Raw genomic sequence first — 23,400 nt, 5'->3', positions numbered from 1 at the left:
CAAACATTTTCGTATAAGGTTGAATCCAATATTTCGTTGTTGTTCGGTTAATGGGGAGTTACACCTTTTGTCCTTCTTTTATCAATATATTGCTTCGGATCTTCCTTTTGCATGAACCCTAGGATGTGTTTCCCATGCCATCTTTTATCCTTATGATATTAGTGATGTTTCGTAGATCTATTTGTGATCGACCTATCCCTTGTTGGTTTGGGAATTTGTATGCGATCATACAGTCCGAGATTCGTTCATGATGGGTTGTATTTGTAACTTTATGATTTTGTTATGCCGACCTGGTGGGTGCGGGACAACATTGGGCTTGGTTGGATTACTGGTCCGAGTACACCATTAAGCCCCCCAGTCTGAAGGGTGAAATGTAACGCCCGTGTTTCTAGGCTAGGCATTAATATTGACGTAATAGTCTAGGTTAACCTTTGTAACTCATTTTGAAGTAATAAAGAGGAATTATGTGAATATTATATGCTTATCTGCTTAATTATTATGATTAATGAATTAAGAATAAAAATAAGCGGCGAAAATAAATATTAGATAAAGCCGATATCTAAGGATAAAGTTGTAAAGAATCTCGTTAGAAACATTTAGGCGAAAACCTCACCGAAATTCGAGTTATAACGAAGAAGTTATGACATGTCGAAGTTTCGTGACAAAACCGGCACGGCGCCGAATGACGTAAAAAGTGAGTTTTTGATAAACTACTTTTTAGCCTTGGCGATCTAAATAAAAGTCGTAGTGTTCGTTAAACCGAGAGTATGCGTAAAAAGAACGCCCAAATCTGACTTCGTATGAGGAAGTTATGATTTTTCTAAGTTTCAGCTTAGTAGTAGACAACTAAAAACTCGAATTTTAGATCGAGTGATTTTTAGCCGACACAACCTAAACGATAATCGAAGGTCTCGTGAATAGTAGTACAACGGTAAAAAGACAGACGAAAACGGACGTCGGATGAAGAAGTTATGAATTTTTAACGGATTTTCCTGTCCCGGTCTGTTAAAAATAATAATATTAAAAATAATTTCAAAATTAGCTGACGAAGTCTAAACAAAAGTTGTAGAGCATAATTTTCCCTACGCGTGCATATAAAGGACGTCAAAAACGGAGCTCGTATGCGAAAGTTATGGATTTCATAAGATTTTGGCACAAATTCCGGGAATCTCGCATGGATAAGCCTTATCCAGATTGGCCACGTCACCCTCGCCGGATTTCGCCACATGTCCGACGTCGATGAGTCATCCGCGCAGCAGCCGACGCGTGCCGCTGATCCTCGCGTCCGAAGCGCTGGTCCAACCTCAGTCCGACGTGTGCCCTTCGCGTGTCCGAGTCTCGCACGAGCCACCTAGCCCCCCCTCACATCCGACGTCTGGCGTCCGATCCGAGCCTCGCTGCTGCTGCCGTGTGTCCTTTCCTTCGGCCGGAGCTCCGAACCTCGTCCCTATAAAAGGGAGGGCTGCGAGACTTTCCGGGTAAGTTTGGATTTTTGCCACTTTTCACCCCTAAACTCATATTTTCACTATTTTGACTTCTCCCGGAGCCCCGAGATCATTTCCAACACCCGCAACACACCCCGAAGTGCCCGAAGACCCGGAAAATTTTATCTTTTCAGTTTTGAAGCCCAACCCTCGCAGAGCCCGGTTTCTCAATAAAACTACCGGTTTTATTAGAAACAATTGTTTTAGGAAACGAAGTGCTGCCCGATTTTCGTTAAATCAAGTGAGTGTATAGTCACTTTCATCTTACACATAGATATGAAGTATTTTATATAAAATACGTGCTATGTGATCATATATTGTTTATTTATTTGAGATGGATGATAAATGAATGATTTATACAGATTTTTAAATAAATTAAACTGTATATGTATTTTTATCTACAAATATGTTGGGTAAAACATGGGTAGATAGTTGATGTGTGATGAAATAAAATGATGAGAGGCCTCGATGTTATTGTGATCCAGTAATCTAGCGGAGTATGGATGACGACCACAGACTTTTCTAGACAGTCCAGTGGAACGCTGGCAGGCTCGCAACCTGTAGGTGTTAATGAGCTTGGGTGTTCATTTGTTGTACTCCATCCCCCACATGGTTGCCTTATTTGACATAAATTGCTGGGAAACCCCCAAAGCAGTGTTGTCGCCCCGATGAAAATCCTTAGACTAGGTCCCTTGTGATAGTTGTTTTAGGGATGTAAAGTGAGGATAACGGGAATGGGTAATCGGGTTATTGTTGTTTGATGAAATTAATATATTTATTTATTATGGGTTGAAAACCCTATATGCTCACCAGGCTCCCAAGCCTGACCCACTCAGTTTTCTTTGTATTAGAGGTAGTGGCGCGAGAGCATAAGTTGAACGACTTATCAAGATATTTTGATTATAGGCCTGTAGTGTATATAACTGTTGTAAGGCTTATAATGTGCTGTTTATGCTTTTGGTCTGTATCGGAAAATGACATCCCGAGTTTTGTTATATAATAAAAATACATTTCTTTAAGAAATGCCTTGGTAAATCTTATTTTATCATATTTCGTTTTGGGAACAAATTCCGCAACTCTTTTAATCAAAAGATTACTCTGAGATTATTTTAAAAGCATAAATTAAACCGGTCTTTTCTGGCCGTGAATTTGGGGATGTCACATGAAATAATGACACGAAATTAGTTGACCGTTCAGACTTTTAAAAATCTTCCTCGGTTAATGAAGCGTCCTACACATGGTGTGTACAAGTGTGCATTAAATGCTTGCGTCATCGGTAAGTCATCTATTCGAATTTTGATTGGATTGCCTTAATTAATGCTTTAACCAGTCCCTCCTTTTATTTAACGGATAATCCTGACGTATTAGACACTTCTTTTTTTACTATCTTATCCCTCCTTTCACATCATGGTTGTCGTGGCTTGTGACATGTCGACTGTGGTTTCTGAGGTAGATAGCTTTATGCTAGACCGATACATACACGAGTATCACTTGTCCCAAGTTCACGACATTAAACTTCTATCCCTGTCTTCATGAATTCTTAATGCTCCATCTGGCAAGGTAGGGTTGTACCTTAGACACTTGGTGTGTGGTTTACGGTCACCCCTTCCTATTTCTTTCTAGAAATGCTATGTTTTTAAAAGGTTCATTCGGTGCAGCTTTATCCTAATGTTGTATCAAAGGTGTTAACTTTTGAAGCTTTCTGTGTGTCGCGTTATATTCCTCTAAAAGTTGATTTGTTTCGTTACTTCTATCGTTTGAAGATATACATGGACTGGTACTCCTTAGCAGTCACCATTTTCCACTTTCTCATGATTTATCTTGTATAAATGGTGGGTGGAAGAGCAAGTTTTGTTGGGTAGATATTCATAGTTTTTGTCTTCCCCTCACGCCTGGACACGTGCCTCCCGCTGATGATTCGGTATCATTGTCTAGCGAGCTATTTGTGTATATAACTTTATTTTCTTGTTTTGTGTACATAGGTCATTTTTGCTAGAGGTTGTACTTGTGTTATGTCGTATGAGCCATATTTGGAAAGATCAAGGTGAACTGCCAGTTTTAGCTTTAGCTGTTCGTCGTCTAGGTTGGTGATTTGTTATACCTTTTACTTTATTTAGTAAGGCTTTTTCATTCGTCCTTTTCATACATTCTCCTGATATAAATGTTGTTTTTATTCATTTTCTCTTTGTTCATTAAATATGGTAGATGGTAGTAAATGCTCGTTTCAAGTGACTGCGTATGTGTCCGGTGACATACCCCCTCAAGCCATTATGTTGGAAACTGTCATTCTGGATTAATATATGTGGACCCGGTGGTTGTGGTTCCTCAGCCACCATTTAGATTACCTGGTTTTGGACCGGACACTTTTGGTATTAGCCAACTTTTGGGAGCTCCTTGTCCTACTTTTGTTGTTCCAACTCACACTGATTCTACTAGCCATGTGGACGTCGGTTCTTTAAGTGCCCATTCTCTTAGTCGCAAGCGCAAGCGACCTTTAACACCTCATCAGTTTGAACATTTTTTGCGTGAAGTTTCAGGAGGTTCTCGTTGTGTGTCACCTCCACCCTTTGATCATACTTCTCCTATCATAGCTGGTACGTCTTGTTTATATATATATATATATATATATATATATATATATATATATTTGTTGATGTTAGCATGATCGTAATAAGGGTTTTTTTCTTGTCTAGATGGTTGCGCTTCGTGTATTCAATTTCAAGAGGAGCTAAATGAGGCGTGTCGTTCTATTGCGCTTGCTGAGAGTATCATATCTACAGTTCTTGGACAGGAATCAAAATTTCTTGATGGGTTGTTAACTTTGCAGGACCGGTATTTATTTCTTGAAGTTAATTTACAGGCCACAGAGGGTATGAAACTTGCAGGTGAAGAAATGTTGTTCAAGGTTGTGGAGGTGCATGCTGACTTGTATAGTCAATATCGTGTTGCTGCTGACAAGGTTGTAGTGTTGGAGAATCAAAGGTCTCTTTTGGAATCAGATTATGAAGTGTGTCTCCGAGAAAATGACGTACTTCGTGCTTAACTTGTAGCCAAGTCTCTGTGAATCTTAATATATGGCTTAGTTATGATCTTTTTCTGTTGAAAGCAACGATTTTACCTTTGCTTGTGGGTCTAACCAAACCTATTATCATAATATTCTCATTTGATAAATTTTATGTATCTTTTTCTTTTCTGTTATGGTTGTTTCTTCATGGTTGGGTACTCGGTAATGTGAAGCTTGTGCTTTGTATTTTTATTTTTACAAACTGGTTTCTTAGCAACGAGTTTATCTAAAAAAATTGTATTGCCACATACACGTGTGGTCTGGATGTGGTGGTTCTGTGCGTTGTGTAATTGTCTAATTTGGTCATATTTTAGAAAAAATGCGTCTATGAACTAATCATGCATCCTGATATCTTTATGCCAGGTAAAATTGGTTAACCGTGTTACCTTGTTGAAGGAATAGCCTTATTCCTATGCTAAATGGGTAGCCTAGGTCGGAGTGTGGTACTAGACCTTTATGTGGACGTGTAGTCAGCTGTCTCGGCTATACATTTTAAAGAACAAGTATATTCTTGGCCTAAGAAGGTAACCTAGGTCGGAGTATGGTACTCGACCTTTATGTGAGTGTGTAGTTACTTGACTGAGCTACATGTTTTAAAGAACAAATATATCTTTGGGCTAAGAAGGTATCCTAGTTCGGAGTATGGTACTCGACCATTATTTGAATGTGTAGTCGGTTAACCGAGCTATATGTTTTGAAGAATAAGTATATTCTTGGGCTAAGCAGATAGCATAGGTCAGAGTATGGTACTCGACCTTTATTTAGATGTGTATTTGACTGACCGAGCTACATGTTTTGAAGAATAAGTATATTCTTGGGCTAAACATATAGCCTAGGTCGGAGTATGATACTCGACATTTATGTGAATTTGTAATCGGTTGACCGAGCTACATGTTTTAAATAACAAGTATATTCTTCGGCTAAGCAGGTAGCCTAGGTCAGAGTATGGTACTCAACCTTTATTTGAATGTGTAGTCGGTTGACCGAGCTACCTGTTTTGAAGAATAAGTATATTCTTGGGCTAAGCAGGTAGCCTAGATCGAAGTATGACATTCGACCTTTATTTGGATGTGTAGTCGACTGACCGAGCTACATGTTTTAAAGAATAAGTATATTCTTAGGCTAAGCAGGTTGCCTAGGTCGGTGTATGGTCCTCGATATTTATTTGAATGTGTAGTCAGCTGACCGAGCTACATGTTTTGAAGAATAAGTATTATCTTGGGCAAAGTAGGTAGCCTAGGTCGGAGTATGGTACTCGAACTTTATTTGGATGTGTAGTCGGATGACCGAGCTACATGTTTTTAAGAATAAGTACATTCTTCGGCTAAGCAGGTAGCCTAGGTCGGAGTATGGTACTCGACCATTATTTGAATGTGTAGTCGGCTGACTGAGCTACATGTTTTGAAGAATAAGTATATTCTTGGAATTTCCTAATTGCCCCTCATTTTATTTAGTCGTAAATATAGATTGTCGTAGCAACTGTTCCCTTTATCCCATCGACCAATATCATTATACATTTACTTCGTTTCCTCGTTTGTTTAAACATAGAACTTTCTTAGGTTTTTTACATGCCATGACCTTGGTATTGTCTCTCCTTCCATTGTTTGTAAAATGTATGATCATTTCTATTCGCCTCCTGAATTATATATGGGTCTTCTCATATTGGTCTTAGTTTACCTTGCGGCTCTTGCCTGCTTGCTTCGTTGTTTCTTAATACTTGCTCGCCTGTCTTGAAAAATCTTCCTTTCACACGTTGGTTATGGTGGCATTCTGTCTGTTTCTTATAATTCTATTGCCATATTGTTGTTATCTCTCTTTGTTCCATGAATACTTCTAAGTTTGATCGCAAACCCTCACTATTGTCTGTTGTGTCAAAATTCGATGTTCAGTTTGTTAAAACGATTAATTCTATTGGTAGAATTTCTTCTGATCCATAAAATAAGTTGAAGGTGTCTCCTTCGTCGCAATACGTGTTGTGGTTCGGTATGCCCATAACACACTTGGCAATTCGTCAACCCATCTTCCCTTAGCTGTGTCCAATCTTGTCGCCAGGCCGTGCACTATCGTTCTGTTCGTAACCTCCGTTTGACAATTTGCTTCTGGAAGTGCCATGGAAGTAAATTTCTGATTTATCCTGACGTCTTCACACCATTCCCATAAAGGGGTTATGTTCCAATTGAGTGCCATTATCTGAAATGAGTGTGTGGAGTATCCCGAATCGGAAAATGATTTTTTTCCAAAAGAATTTTATAATATTTTGTCCGGTTATCATCACAAGCGGCTCAACCTCCACCCATTTTGTGAAGTAGTCTATTGCTACTACTAGGAAATTCACTTTTCTCTGTGCTTCTGGGAAAGGCCCCACTATGTTGATGCCCCATTGAGCATAAGTTCATGGGCTACTGATGCTAATCATGGGCGTAACTGATTTTCTTGGTATCAGTGCATGATTCTGACATTTCTCACATTTATAGATTATGTCTTTTGTATCTTGGTACATGGTCAGCCAGTAGTACCCAACCCTTTCTATCTTTATTACTATTGTTTAGGCACCCTCATGTGCCCCTGCGACACCTTCATGCATTTCTCTTGTGAGGTATTCTGCCTGCTTTCCATTCACAAAACATAGGCGAGGTGCCAAGTATCCTCTATTGTACAATATATAATTATTCATTGCAAACTATGGTGCTTTGATTCGCAACTTTCTGGCTTGTTTGTGATCTTACGGTAATTTCCCTTCTAACAAAGATTCCATTATTGGTTTCCTCCAGTTGTTTGACTCTTCTAACATTGATACCGTCAATGTTTCGTCGATTAATTTGACTTGCATTATTTTCACTAACACTTTCTTGGTTAAGTGAGGAAATGTTGATGCTGCTTAATGCGTCCGCTCTCTTGTTCTTCGATCTTGGTATGTGTTATAATTTGAAATTTATGAATTGCTTTGTTAATGCCTTTACTTTGTCTGCGTACTGTGCAAGATTTTTTCCTCGGATTTCGTATAACCCGTTAATTTGGTTTGACACAACAATTGAGTCTATGAGTGCATGCATGTGTTGGCAAACCACTTTGATAGCTAGCTGTAATCATGAGATAAGTGCTTCATACTATGATTCGTTATTCGACGCCAAAAAGTCGAACCTTAGTACATATGCTATTTCCTCTCTTGTTGGGCTTGTTAATATTAGGCTATCCCCTGCCCCTTCAACAGGGGAGGATCCATCGGTGTGTAACTTTCACTGCGTGTTTCGTGTATGCTCCATGATTGCATTTTTAGTTTCCATTTCCTTTACTATTGCCACCTCCCTATGACATACTATTTCAACAATAAAATTTTTCAGTGCTTGTGCCTTGATACTAGTTCGGGGTTTGAAAACGATTTCATGTTCTCCTAATTCCATGGCCCGCTTAACTATTCGTCCTGACATTTCTGGCTTAAGTAGCATTTTCCGTAGTGGGAAATTCCTAAGGACTTCTATAGTATGTGCTAAGAAACACCTCCTCAGTCTTATGGATGCATTCACAAGGACAATGCTAATTTTTCCATATCTAAATATCTGATTTTCTCTCCTTGTAATATGTGACTCACAAAGTATATAGGTACTTTTTTGTCGTCCCTTCTGGCTACCAATATTGCACTTGCTGCTGTCTTTGATGCTGCTAAGTACATTGTCAAAATTTCTCCTTAGATTGGTGATGTTAACGTAGGCAATTATGTTAATGTTACTTTAAGCTTCTGAAACACACTCTCCGCTTCCTTTGTCCACCAAAAATCCTTTTTGTCCAATACTCTCTTTAGCGTTTTATAGAATAGTAGTGTATTTTCTACAAATTTAGCTAAAAATCGTCCCAATCCCGCTAATTTTCCGTTTAGTGCTTGTACTTCTTTTACCATTTTTGGTGAGCGCGTTTTTATTAATGATCATATCTTCCTTGGGTTTTCCCTTATCCATTCCTTCATAATGACATTTCCTAGGAATTTTCCTTCTTCTGTTACAAACATGCATTTCTCTAGGTTTAATTTCATGTTCACTACACTTAGGTTTGCAAAAGTTTCCGCTATGTCTTTTAAGAAATGGTCGTCATCCCGACTTTTGATGACCATGTTTTCCACATACACTTCAATATTCCTACCCATTTGTGGCTTGAAGACTTTTTCTGCTAGGCTTCGGTATGTCACTCCTGTGTTTTTCAGTCCAAACGACATTTTTGTATAGAAAATGTTCCTCTGTTTGTATAAAAGGAGGTTTTCTCCTCATCTTCTTTATGCATGTGTATCTGGTGATACCCTTTGTAAGCATCCAATAAGCTCTTCCATTTGTGTCCATGAAAAGAATCTCTCTTTTCATCTATGGACTACAATAGGTAGCAGTCTTTTGGGCATGCTTTATTTAAGTTTGTGAAATCGACACATATCCTCCACTGTCCATCTTCTTTCATGACCAATAACAGATTTGCTAACCAAGACGGGAAAAGAGATTCTCTTACTACCTACGCACCGACTAGCTTGTCTACTTCATCGTTTATTGCTTTATTTCTATCTTTGGACCGCCCTCTTTTCTTTTGACGGATTGGTTTGTTTCCCAGGCTGCCATTTAATTTATGTTCGATTTGTTCCCTTAGTATATCGGTCATGTCGGATGACTGCCAGGAAAATACATTAATACTTTCTTTTAACAACTTTGTTAATCCCTCTCTTAGCGTATTAGGTAATCCTGCCCCAATCCGTATTCCTTGTTCTGGGTATCTGTCATTTATTACAACTTCCTTTGTTCCGACTTGTGTTTGTTTTAACCCTGACGTCGTTATGTCTGCTCCTTCCGCTATAAACGTTGCCATGGATGTTCCTAAGGGCTTGCTATAGATTGTCACATAACCGCTTGGTATCTTGAATCGAATTAAACCGTGAATCGTTGATACAATGGCTTCAAATTTCTTAATGGCAGTCCTCCCAAATATGATGTTGTATAGTGATAAAGACTGTGTGATTGTGAAATCTAACATCTGTGTGTTTTTGGCTTGTGTTAACTTGTCTCTTAAATTCAACGGGACTGATAATATTCCTATAGGTCATACTGAATGTCCCGCCGAGCTCGTTAAATGCCCTGCTGGTTGTTTGAGCTTTTTCTTTATTTGCATTGGTAGTTTTAAAAAAAAATGGGTATACATGATCTCGCTTGAGCTTTCGTTGTCACAGTATATCCGGTGAACACCTATTTCATGTATGTGCCTGTATATGAGTATCGGTTTGTCTCCCTGGCGGTGGGTGATATGCCTTTGCTGTATGTTAAACATATTGTGTAGATATGTAGTGGCGTCATTCTCCCCACGTGGTGATATCTGATTTTTCCCTGGTCGGGTCGTGATCATATTGCATAGGTTGTATTGTCTTATATAGTAAATGGTTTTGGGTGTCTGCATCGTACTGTTTGGGACTTCGTCTAATCAGCATCCGAGAAGTCACACTACATAAGATAAGCAACTGCTAGGTTAGAAAGCCAAACCGAGGGTTAGACACCGGTATTGCTCTCCGATGCCTAAGTTAGATGGAAAACGTTTAAATTGCTATGGATTACTTATGATACTACCTCTTTTATTCATACCTTGTTATCGTTCCACTAAGAGTATTTATAGGCTTCTCCAAACCTTTTGGTATAAGGTTTTGCCCGATCTTTTGTTATTGTCCGGTTAATGAGGAGTTACACCTTTTGTCCTTTTATTAATTTATTGCTCCAGATCTTCCTTTTGCATGAACCGTGGGATGTGTTTCCCATTCCATCTTTTATCCTTATGATATTAATGATGTCTCGCGGATTTAGTTGTGCTCGACCCGTCCCTTGTTGCTTCGGGAATTTGTGTACGATCATCCGGTCCGAGATTCGCTCATGATGGGTTGTATTTGTAACTTTTTGATTCTGTTAAGCCGACCTGGTGGGAGCGGACCGGTATTGGACTTGGTTGGATTACCAGCGCGGGTACACCATTAGTGGTGTTGGTTGGGTAACAGGTGATTTGGTTAGTGAGTTTCTTTATTATTTTAAATTGTGACAACCCGAAACTTTTTCCGTTTCCATTATGCAATTTCCGTTAATAAAATTTGAATTTTATTAATCTTCCGTCGAACCTTTGATTTAGAAAAATCATCTAGTATTATATAATTAAACTTATGCAAGTCAGAACCAAAACCGCACGAAACTCGAATTATCCTCGAAAAACATCACGTTCAAGGCCTGACTGAAGTTCACGGCCGTAAACCTGTTTACGACCGTAAACTCGTTTACGGCCAGCTTCGGGTGGACCCCACCCACCGACCACAAAACCCCTATAAATATAAGACCCCCACCCTCATTTGAACACCTTTGACCGGAAACTCTCTCTTTCTCTCTCTAAAACTCTTGACCGTAAACACCTAAAAGGCCTTCAATCTTCGAGAAAACACCGAGAAACACCGTTTAGAGTTATTTCGGGGCATCTGGAAAACATTTCTCTTCGAAATGAGCACCCTTGTTCTTGAGATTACGGCCCATCTTCAAAGACCGTAAACCCGTTTACGGCCCATCTTCAAAGACCGTAAACCCAGTTCACGGCCGTAAACTCTTCACGGCCGTAAACCACTCTTCACGGCCGCAAACTCTTCCTAAGTGGTGAAAGCTCGTTTTCTCGATTCAAGCAGGTTCTGGTAACATTCCTTAACCGAAAGCAAGTGTTTTTCTAACACTTTATCTAACGAAATCGCTAATTTAGATACATATACGTATTTATTGATATTAGGATTCCGTTAAGTGCCAAGTACAACAACCCGATGATCTTCGTTTCCAGTGGATGTTTTCGCACAACCACAGTGAGTTCATACCCCTACATTTTCCGTGTTCTTAATATTTTCAGGGGGGAATACAAGCCAAACTCAAAGTTTATTATTAAGTTTTAAACTTATTAATACAATTCAACGATTTCCATGTTTAATAAAATATTCCGATATTTTATCCCTTTTGTATTATGTCGAGCATAAGGGAAACTTTATTTTTGGAAATCTAACTTCATAGTTTTCAGAAAGGTTTTTACAGAAAGGTTTTTACAAAACATTTTCCATATCAACTCTAGTAAACTTTAATGGGTATAGTTTGGGATAACCCTCTAGGCAGCTCTTACCAATTCAGAATTCATAAATGAATATATGTAAACTATGACAGATTTAGTTTATGTTATATATTTTCTAAGGAGTATAAAATACAATTATTTAAGGATGATTATTGTTTTATACTGTTATTAGCACGTAAACTAGATTATACAGAATTGTGAGGCTCTACTTCAATACTATACTCTTAGGTGTACAGTGATAAATCCTTTTAGTATAACCAGAGTCTCCTGGAGGGAGAGCGTGAGATTTCTGAATAGATCTATTCGGGACTGACAATCCCACACCTAAACTGCTAGCTACAGTTAGGCGGTCACGCATGGGGTGAACAAATGTCATTTAGCTTAACGCCTGAAGAACGTTATAAAGGTCTCTAGGTCATATCAAGTATGGTTATACGACTCGCAAATAAGTATAAACTAACCTTGGTTTACGGACTCTACTCTTCATTTGTTTTATTTTTAGTAATAAAACTACCTTCATATATACACTGATAGTAATCAGGGATTTCTAAACTTACATCTCTACCTCTAAGACAGATAACTTGTTTTTAGGGAAAATATGGGATTTTCCCAGGATAACACTGGCATTTCTAAAACTGATGATTTATCTTCTACTAATAGATACTCTTTCAACATTACTTTTCATAAGAAAATATGGGAATTTCTTGAGGAACACTTTTCAAAAGAATCAAAGAACCTCTTCCACCAAAACTAAACACTTATGAACTCACCAGCTTTTTGCTGATATTCTTTCAAACTGCTTGTATTCTCAGGAAATCAGTAAACATGTACTCCTTGGATTTAGAGAAGCCGGAGCAATAAGAGTCTTGTTTTTATATTTTTACATACTTTTGATGTACCTAAAACAAGTTTTCAAACTGATGTAAACATTTTACCTATATATGTATCCACTGTATTGGTTGTGTTGCTATGTTTCCTATTATTCATTGGTTGTGATGCTAAACATGACGTCCTCCACCCCGGAACGATTCCGCCATTCTGGTTTCGGGGTGTGACAGATTGGTATCAAAGCCCTTGTTTATAGCCAACTAAGTATACCGAACCTTACATGGTATACAACTATAAACACTAAGGGACCTAAGTGCTCTAAACTAAAAGTATATTTTCAAAATTTAAAGTATTTTGTAACGAGTATACTAGTACGCATACATAACAAAACCAGAGTCATAGATAGAACAAAGCAAAAGTATTTGGATGTTGGGACACTACGGTTAAACCTGGGCAGTTATGTAATCATGTCTAGTGTCAATATAGCCTGATCAACTATATTCATTCGAGACGTGACCAACATGTGCTTGGGAGTGACTGTGGTGTTACAGCAAGCCTAAAACTAACCAAGAACAAAAACATCCAACATAAAATACTATAGGAGTATTTTAGCTAGAGCCAAATTCAGTATACAGATTCATTCCAAGTGTTGATACCACTTTCTTCTTAAGCGATAACTTACTTGCGTTAGTAACCTTTCTGTGCTTATCGCTCGGTAGTATACTTTTATTATCGGGATGAGATATATCTTGTTTCATATACCTCGAGGACTTACCATCCTCTTCTTCCTGATTGTTTCTAGAACAAGATGCCTCCCCGACCAAGACCCATCAGAAGAAACGACGACACTTGACCACCACCACCACCCCCTCAGTTCGAGCCCGTCATGTTCCAGGTAGCAGTTACCGCTGCCGTAACCGCAGCGATGGCACAAGTGAACTCTGGTGGGGCTGGAGGTGGAACCGACCCCCAACGTCAAGACGGAGTCAGGGACATCAAAAGGAGTGTTCCTACAAGGACTTCATGACCGCAAAACCCAAGCCCTTCGACGGAAATGGAGGTGTTATCGCTCTAACTCGATGGTTCGAGAAGATTGAATCCATCTTCGAAATTTGTGCCTATTCCGAAGCCAACAATGTGAAGTTCGCCGCCTGCACCTTCACCGACAGAGCCTTGACCTGGTGGAATGGTCGAGTCAAAACCCTAACCCTGCCAGTGGCTAATATCATGGGTTGGGAAAGACTGAAGGAACTCATGCTTGCGGAATACTGCCCGAGAGGCGAAGTGCAAAAGTTGGAGCACGAACTCTGGAATTTGAAGATGAAGGGTTCCGACATCGCTACCTACACCGCTAGATTCTGTGATCTGGCTCTCCTCTGTCCGGGAATGGTCACCCCGGAAAGCAAGAAAATCGAGAGGTACATCTGGGGACTGACACAACCAACCAAAGGAAATGTCTTGGCTACTAGACCGGCCACGTTTGAGAGCGCCTAGGATCTGGCACAGACTCTGATTGATCATGGGATCGATCTGGATGAGGCATCGGTGGTCGCCGAGCCACAAAAGGAGAGTGGTGAGAAGAAGAAGAAATTTTGGAACAAACGCAAGGGCCAGTCTCCTCAGGAGCCCTCCAAGAAGCAACAAACAGTGGAAGTCCACGCTGCTACTACTCCTACTGCTGCTCCCACTGCTATTCCAACCACTCATGCTCCTACCGGTGGTTATTCAGGGAAACTACCTCTGTGCAACAAGTGTACCTTTCATCATCACAGACCTTGCCATGATTTGAATTGCAACAACTGTGGAAGGAAGGGACACACGACCCGATACTTCAGAGCACTAGCCCAACCAACCAATCCGACTCCTGGAGCGGGTGACAGCCAAGCCTGCTATGGATGTGCAGAAGTTGGGCATTTCAAAAGAAACTGCCCCAAAGCGACAACGGACGGCAATACAGGAAGAGTGTTGGCGATGGGCCAGGAGGAAGCATTCGCTAATCCTACCGTTGTTACAGGTACGTTCCTCCTTGACAACTCTTATGCATGCATTCTTTTCGATTCTGGTGTGGAAAGGAGTTTTGTTAGTCATACATTCAAACATCTAATCAAATGTAAATCCCAACCTCTAACCGAAACATTTACCGTCGATATGGCTAACGGAAAGAAGGAGAGCACTAACGATATATTCATAGGTTGTACTCTTACCCTAGACGGTCATTCCTTTTCCATCAACCTTATGCATGTATCCATTAAGAGTTTCGATGTCATTATCGGCATGGATTGGTTAAGCCCCAATCGTGCTGATATCCTTTGCTACGAGAAGGCTATCCGTCTCAATCTTCCCTTTGGCGAGGCCCTCACTATTTTCGGTGATAAACTCAGTTCGAGCCTTCGTATCATTTCATGCATCAAGGCCCAGAAGTATCTGCGGAAGGAGTGCCATGCATTCCTAGCTCATGTTGTCAACAAGACGCAAAAAGTTAAAGACCTCGAGAGCATCCCCGAAGTCTGTAACTTTCCTAACGTCTTCCCCGAAGATCTTCCAGGAATTCCTCCCGAGCGTCAAGTCGAGTTTCGCATCGACTTAATCCCCGGAGCTAGTCGTGTAGCTAAATCTGCCTATCGTTTAGCACCGACAGAAATGCAAGAATTATCCAGCCAACTTAATGAACTTATCAGTAAAGGATTCATAATGCCGAGTTCCTCACCCTGGGGAGCCTGGATTTTATTCGTAAAGAAGAAAGATGGATCCTTTCGGATGTGCATCGACTACCGAGAGCTGAACAAGCTTACCATCAAGAACCGTTATCCCCTACCCAGAATCGACGACCTCTTCGATCAACTTCAGGGAGCTAGTTACTTTTCGAAGATAGACCTAAGATCAGGGTATCATCAGTTGCGGGTTCACGAGAATGATGTGCCCAAGACAGCATTCCGAACTCGCTATGGACACTACGAGTTTGTAGTAATGCCCTTTGGTCTAACCAACACACCGGCATCATTCATAGACCTGATGAATCGGGTGTGCCGCCCTTTCCTAGACAAGTTTGTGATCGTGTTCATTGACGACATACTTGTTTATTCGCGGAGCGAAGATGATCATAAACAACACTTGAGGCAGGTACTCGAAACACTAAGGGCGGAGAAACTATATGCAAAATTCTCAAAGTGTGAGTTCTGGATCAGGAAGGTAACTTTCCTCGGTCACGTGGTTAGCGAGGAAGGCATACATGTGGACCCTTCCAAAATCAAAGCGATTGAGAATTGGTCGGCACCAAAGACACCCACAGAAATCCGGCAATTCTTGGGTCTCGCTGGCTATTATCGCAGGTTTATCCAAAACTTTTCCAAAATCACTAAGCCTTTCACCACCCTGACACAGAAAGTGTAACCTTTAGTTGGGGAGAAAAACAAGACACTGCGTTTGAAACATTGAAGCAGGCCCTATGCAGCGCACCTATCTTGTCCCTGCCCGAAGGGACGGAAGACTTCGTTGTCTACTGTGACGCATCCAATCAGGGCCTAGGCTGTGTGCTCATGCAATGAGAAAATGTTATCGCCTATGCTTCGAGGCAGTTGAAAACACACGAAGTCAATTACACAACTCACGATCCAGAATTGGGAGCAGTGGTCTTCGCGTTAAAGATCTGGAGACACTACCTCTACGGAACCAAGTGCACCATTTTCACCGACCATAAGAGCTTGCAACATATCTTTGATTAGAAGGAGTTAAACATGAGACATCAGCGATGGGTAGAGCTACTCAGTGACTACGAGTGCGAAATTCACTACCATCCCGGCAAGGCCAATGTGGTAGCAGATGCCCTCAGCCGCAAGGAGTATTCAGGTCGTAGAGTGAAGGCATTGACTATGACCATCCATTCCCGATTACCCACACAAATCTGAGAGGCTCAGCTGGAAGCCTTAAAACCAGAGAACACGTCGGATGAAGCCTTGAGAGGAATGGAAAAGAACTTAGAGGTCAAGGGAGATGGAGTTTACTATTTCATGGACCATATCTGGACCCCGAAGTATGGTGGTTACAGAGAAGTTGTCATGAACGAAGCTCACAAGACGAGATACTCCGTTCACCCAGGTTCAGATAAAATGTATCTGGATCTCAAACAACTCTATTGGTGGCCGAACATGAAAGCAGAAATTGCTACCTTCGTGGGTAAGTGTCTGACTTGTGCCAAGGTAAAAGTAGAATATCAAAGGCCCTCAGGTTTGCTTCAGCAGCCAAAAATACCTGAGTGGAAGTGGGAAATGATCACCATGGATTTTATCACCAAGTTACCCAGATCTCCGAGTGGGCACGACGCCATCTGGGTAATTGTCGATCGGTTGACTAAATCCGCCCACTTCCTGCCAATTAAAGACAATTTCAAGATGGAGAGACTCACGCGGATCTACATTCGAGAAATAGTTCGCCTTCATGGGGTACCTGTATCCATTATCTCCGACCGAGATAGCAGGTTCACCTCGAGATTTTGGCAATCGCTACAGAAGGCTCTTGGAACTAAGCTGGATATGAGCACGACTTATCATCCGCAGACAGACGGCCAGAGTGAGAGACCAATTCAAACATTGGAAGATATGTTGAGAGCCTGCGTCATAGATTTCGGCATGTCATGGGACATTCATTTACCCTTGGTCGAATTTTCCTACAACAACAACTATCATACCAACATCAAGGCTGCGCCGTTCGAAGCCCTCTATGACCGTAAGTGCAGATCCCCTCTGTGCTGGGCTGAAGTGGGTGACACGCAGCTAGTCAAGGGTCAAACCCCCAACAGCACTCTCACGGGTCCTGAAATCATCCGAGAGACGACCGAAAGGATCATACAAATCCGGGAACGATTAAAAGCTTCAAGAGATAGACAAAAGAGCTACGCTGATAAGAGACGAAAACCCTTGGAATTCTAGGTTGGTAACCGTGTTCTTTTGAAGCTCTCACCCTGGAAAGGCATGATACGCTTCAGAAAGCGTGGAAAGCTGAATACAAGATACATCGGACCATTCGAAATCCTCGCTAGGATCTGTCCTGTAGCATACAAACTCCAGTTACCTCGAGAACTTAGCAACGTACATCCTGTCTTTCATGTCTCGAACCTAAAGAAGTGTTTGTCCGATGAGACACTTCTCATTCCCCTCGATGAGATAGAACTAGAAGAAAGTCTACACTTCGTGGAAGAACCCGTGGAAATCATGGACCGGGAAGTCAAACGAACGAAACAAAGTCGCATCCCGATAGTGAAGGTTCGCTGGAATGCCAAGAGGGGACCTGAATTCACTTGGGAGCGTGGGGATTCAATGAAACAGAAGTACCCTCATCTTTTTCCAAATCCATAATTTGTATCTCTATTCTTAAATTTCGGGACGAAATTCCCTCTAACGGGGGGGATGATGTGACAACCCGAAACTTTTTCCGTTTCCATTATGCAATTTCCGTTAATAAAATTTGAATTTTATTAATCTTCCGTCGAACCTTTGATTTAGAAAAATCATCTGGTATTATATAATTAAACTTATGCAAGTCAGAACCAAAACCGCGCGAAACTCGAATTATCCTCGAAAAACATCATGTTCACGGCCTGACTGGAGTTCACGGCCGTAAACTCGTTTGCGGCCAGCATCGGGTGGACCCCACCCACCGACCACAAAACCCTATAAATATGAGACCCCCACCCTCATTTGAACACCTTTGACCGGAAACTCTCTCTTTCTCTCTCTAAAACTCTTGACCGTAAACACCTAGAAGGCCTTCAATCTTCGAGAAAACACCGAGAAACACCGTTTAGAGTTATTTCGGGGCATCTGGAACACATTTCTCTTCGAAATCAGCACCCTTGTTCTTGAGTTTACGGCCCATCTTCAAAGACCGTAAACCCAGTTTACGGCCGTAAACTCTTCACGGCCGCAAACTCTTCCAAAGTGGTGAAAGCTCGTTTTCTCGATTCAAACAGGTTCCGGTAACATTCCTTAACCGAAAGCAAGTGTTTTTCTAACACTTTATCTAACGAAATCGCTAATTTAGATACATATACGTATTTATTGATATTAGGATTCCGTTAAGTGCCACGTACAACAACCCGAGGATCTTCGTTTCCAGTGGACGTTTTCGCACAACTACAGTGAGTTCATACCCCTACATTTTCCGTGTTTTTAATGTTTTCAGGGGGGGGGGGGGAATACAAGCCAAACTCAAAGTATTTTATTAAGTTTTAAACTTATTAATACAATTCAACGATTTCCATGTCTAATAAAATATTCCTATATTTTATCCCTTTTGTATTATGTCAAACATAAGGGAAACTTTATTTTTGGAAATCTAACTTCATAGTTTTCAGAAAGGTTTTTACAAAACATTTCCATATCAATTCTAATAAACTATAACGGGTATAGTTTGGGATAACCCTCTAGGCAGCTCTTACCAATTCAGAATTCATAAATGAATATATGTAAACTATGACAGATTTAGTTTATGTTATGTATTTTCTAAGGAGTATAAAATACAATTATTTAAGGATGATTATTGTTTTATACTGTTATTAGCACGTAAACTAGATTATACAGAATTGTGAGGCTCTACTTCAATACTGTACTCTTAGGTGTACAGTGATAAATCCTTTTAGTATAACCAGAGTCTCCTAAAGGGAGAGCGTGAGATTTGTGAATAGATCTATTCGGGACTGACAATCCCACACCTGAACTGCTAGCTACAGTTAGGCGGGCACGCCTGGGGTGAACAAATGTCATTTAGCTTAATGTCTGAAGAACGTTATAAGGTCTCTAGGTCATATCAAGTAAGGTTATACGACTCGCAAATAAGTATAAACTAACCTTGGTTTACAGACTCTACTCTTCATTTGTTTTATTTTTAGTAATAAAACTACCTTCATATATACACTGATAATAATCAGGGATTTCTAAACTTACATCTCTTCCTCTAGGACGGATAACTTGTTTTTAGGGAAAATATGATATTTTCCCAGGATAACACTGGCATTTCTAAAACTGATGATTTATCTTCTACTAATAGATACTCTTTCAACACTACTTTTCATAAGAAAATATGGGATTTTCTTGAGGAACACTTTTCAAAAGAATCAAAGAACCTCTTCCACCAAAACTAAACGCTTATGAACTCACCAACTTTTTGCTGATATTCTTTCAAACTGCTTGTATTTTCAGGAAATCAGTAAACAGGTACTCCTTGGATTTAGAGAAGTCGGAGCAATAAGAGTCTTGTTTTTATATTTTTACATACTTTTGATGTACCTAAAACAAGTTTTCAAACTGATGTAAACATTTTACCTATATATGTATCCACTGTATTGGTTGTGTTGCTATGTTTCCTATTCTTCATTGGTTGTGATGCTAAACATGACATCCTCCACCCCGGAACGATTCCGCCATTCTGGTTTCGGGGTGTGACATAAATTGTTCTTTGATTTATATGATTCTTATTTTATTATTTTAATTAACAAAAATTAAGTGGCTCAGATTTTTTCTCGTATTCTCAACTTTATAATTGTTCTCATTTGAATGTCAAAAGCGCTGCCAAGCAATAGAAATCGTTGTTAGGAATCAGAAAGCACTGACAGACATCTGAAAGCATTGCTACGAATAGAAAATGCTGGCAAGAGGAATAAAGTGTTCCATGCAGGAAGAATGTGCCCCATGCATGGTAAATGCACTCCAATATGCATGGCAGGTGACCATGCACAACCCTCAAGGTTGAACATTATTGAAACAAATGTATGACGTTTTGTGATTGGTTGATTCCATTTATGGTTAAATTACGTATATACTTGACCCATCAGAATTAGGGTATCACTATGCTTGCGGATAAACAAGCACTCCCATCTTTATCAACATGTGTGAGTGTATAGTGTAGATCAATATGTGCGAGTGTATAGTGTGTGTTAATATACATAGATTTCAAGAGAGCAATCATTTTGAGGTAGAAACATATTTTTTGGAGTGGTTTGTCAGCGAGAGAGATCCTTTTTTTTGTTTGAGAGTTAAGTGTGGTGCACCCTTTGGTGAGTGATAGAAACTGTTTTGAAAGTTTAATAAAATTTTCTCACTCGTTCGCTCGTGGACATAAGTCACATCGACGAAACCACATTAAATACTATGCTCAGTTTTACATTTTTTTTTTCGATTACTGTTTTTAAGAATTTTATTCCATGTTTTGACCAAAACCTTTTATCGTTTGTCTGTCTGAAGATGTTTAATTTTTTTGTTGAATCCCAACAGAAATCCATACATCACTAATAATCACCATCACATATCCTCAAAAGTATTCAACGTTGCTTGTTTTTAAGGCATATACATACACAATGTATTAATTTCACACATATATCTTTCTGTCTACTGGGCTTGTAAGTTGTAACTCGATTATAATCTTTAAAAACAAGTTGAATAATGATATATATTATGTTTTGGTTTTACATGCCACACTACATAACGTAGAGATTAAAATTAAAAAGAAAATGATTGAAGATTAAAGGAAGCATGGACATGGGGTACTAATACTCCATGTATGAGTTATTGATAGTATTAATCAACAAGATTAGTGCTTGTCTTTGACAATGGTGACGGGACAAGGTGCATTAGTGATCAAATAGTTTGTCACGCTTCCCAATATTATCCTGCAATACAACAATCGTACACGGCACAGATATTATATTTCATAATAGTCTATAAATTTGATGTAATTGTATTAGTTGAATATAGTGAAGTGTTTATAGATGTGGGAATTCCGCCTAATAATACGCCGAATTACATTATTATTTATTTCTACCAGGTTAAATGGATATCCACTTACAATATTATATCTATAAATACGCCGAATTATGCTCTCTGTTGTTTTTAACTTTTTAATTATATCCTCGAACTTTTATCATTTAAATATTAGAAAAATGATATATTTATTGAATAAAAATATATATCTTTAAACATGGCGTTGTAGATATCTAGAAAGGATTAATATCGATGTTTGACCATCATTATTGTGGATATATTCTCATTCAAAGGTTGTATAAATAAGGTATTTAAATTAATTATTTTCAATATATTATTTTTTTTTTCAAAAAATATATTGGCTTACAATACATTGTTATAAAATATAAAACAAAAAAATACGAAAGCGGAAATATATACCAGTTTTTTTCTTTTCAAATATATGTAGATGCATTAAAGAATAAGACAAGAAATAAGAAGGTACCTCTGAAGAGCTGTGAGTCCTCTGCTTCCCATGACCAATGTATCCAGCTTTAGATCTTCAATCCCTTCAATTAGCTTCTCCCTTGCATCTCCCCAATACAATTTGGTCACGACATGAATCTACTCGCGAACATATTACAAATAATTTAGTCAAGGAATTTGATCAACCCGGCCAAATTAATGTCATAAATTTCATGATTTTGTTCTTATCAATTACTTGTTAAACAACTTCTAACTCGGATCATATTAGTTTGATTATAATTCGAAGTAAATACTTAGCTTCCGATTAAGAAATATAAACTAAAGCCTAAAGGATAAACATTTATTATGGAACATTAGACAGTGAAAGTTTCAAACAGATGCTTGAACCGTTGAAGTTTGATACAAACGATTTAAAGCCTGAGTTTAAATCCGCTACCAACAGTCAAACGAATTTGGTGAACTATGAAGTTCATCGGATTTGGCATCCGGTTTGGATCTGATAAAAATAACTTTCATATTAAAGTTATATTGAGCTAGAAATCTATAAATCTAGATCAAAAGTTTGAATCGAGAAAAACGAAATGTTTGAATGAGGATCGAAGATGAAGCGAAGTGAAAACCTCTTTTTGTCTAGCTCCGGTGTCAAGCATGTCAAGAACATCAATATCCGTCTTCACGTCGTACTTGGCCATCACTTCCGGCTCACGGAACTCCACCAACGGAATCAAGGCTAATCAGTGATCTCCCACAGAAAAGTAAATCAATCCGCCGTTTACAAACAAAATAGAAATAATAGAATGAGCAAATGATGGATCGGATCTTACGAGAGCCAGATGTGGTCCAGAGTTTGTTACGGGACTCATCACCGGAAGGAGATTTGATATGGATGATGTAGAACGTATCACCTTTGTCAGCTAAGTTATCGATTGCCCATTGCAAAGCAGCCTTGCTGCTCTTGGAGAAATCCATCGCCACACCTACCTTCCGATCCTTCACCATTTTCTTTCTGAGATCAAAAACACTAAATCTGAAGAAGAGTTTAAAAAAAGTTTACCAGGTTAGAAACTAGTGGAAGCAAAACTGGGATTTTCTACTTAATTTTTCTTTTATATTAAATAACTTCACCCGCCTTCGTGTCTAATTGACTTATAAATACGTCGGGAATATTTTATTTTGAAACATGTATTCTAATAGATATTCATAAAAAGACCTAACGTTTTTTATATAAGAAATTGACTTATTTTTTTGGGCATTTGGCAAAATGATTCGTATAAAGAAAATATATATCGGAATGCCAAGTTTTTGATAAGATAGGAGGTAAAATTAGACATGGCAAAACGTGACAAAACTCGACAACCCGACACGAAATTAGCGGGTTTGAATAAGAGATTTCGATACGTTTAAGTAAACGGGTTAACACGACACCACACGATAATTAAACGGGTATGGTTAAGATTAAAACATTCAACTCAAAGATGACTCATTTAATTATATATCAATTTTTATAAATTTCATCTTTTCATAAATATATTATATATTATGAATTTATAGTGGGTGATTAAAATTAAAAGTCAAACTTTGAAAGTAACTTAATTTTACTCATGTTCACCACCTATCCTTTTTGCTCTCAAACTCTAACTATTTCTAATTTGTCTTCTAAACTTACTATGAAATTTGTCATTTCATCTCCTAACTCCAGTGTTTCATTTTT

General features: G+C 39.2%; 1 protein-coding gene across 1 annotated transcript; it reads right to left on the bottom strand.

Moving 5' to 3' along the window:
- Nucleotides 1-20,887: 20,887 nt before the first annotated feature.
- LOC145134928 (Adenine nucleotide alpha hydrolases-like superfamily protein) lies at nucleotides 20,888-22,805 on the bottom strand. Its single transcript, XM_079069732.1, has 4 exons — nucleotides 22,514-22,805; nucleotides 22,310-22,419; nucleotides 21,709-21,827; nucleotides 20,888-21,133 (listed from the first exon to the last, which is right to left on the bottom strand). Exons 1-4 carry the CDS (start codon nucleotides 22,686-22,688, stop codon nucleotides 21,055-21,057), a joined length of 483 nt encoding a protein of 160 aa, XP_078925858.1. The 5' UTR covers nucleotides 22,689-22,805; the 3' UTR covers nucleotides 20,888-21,054.
- Nucleotides 22,806-23,400: the final 595 nt, after the last annotated feature.

The sequence above is a fragment of the Lactuca virosa genome, chromosome 8, assembly GCF_052849685.1.
Source record: "Lactuca virosa cultivar CGN04683 chromosome 8, Lactuca_virosa_CGN04683_v6, whole genome shotgun sequence".
NCBI lineage: Eukaryota > Viridiplantae > Streptophyta > Magnoliopsida > Asterales > Asteraceae > Lactuca > Lactuca virosa.
Note: the sequence above shows the minus strand (reverse complement) of the source record. Positions and strands in the feature narration are given on the sequence as shown.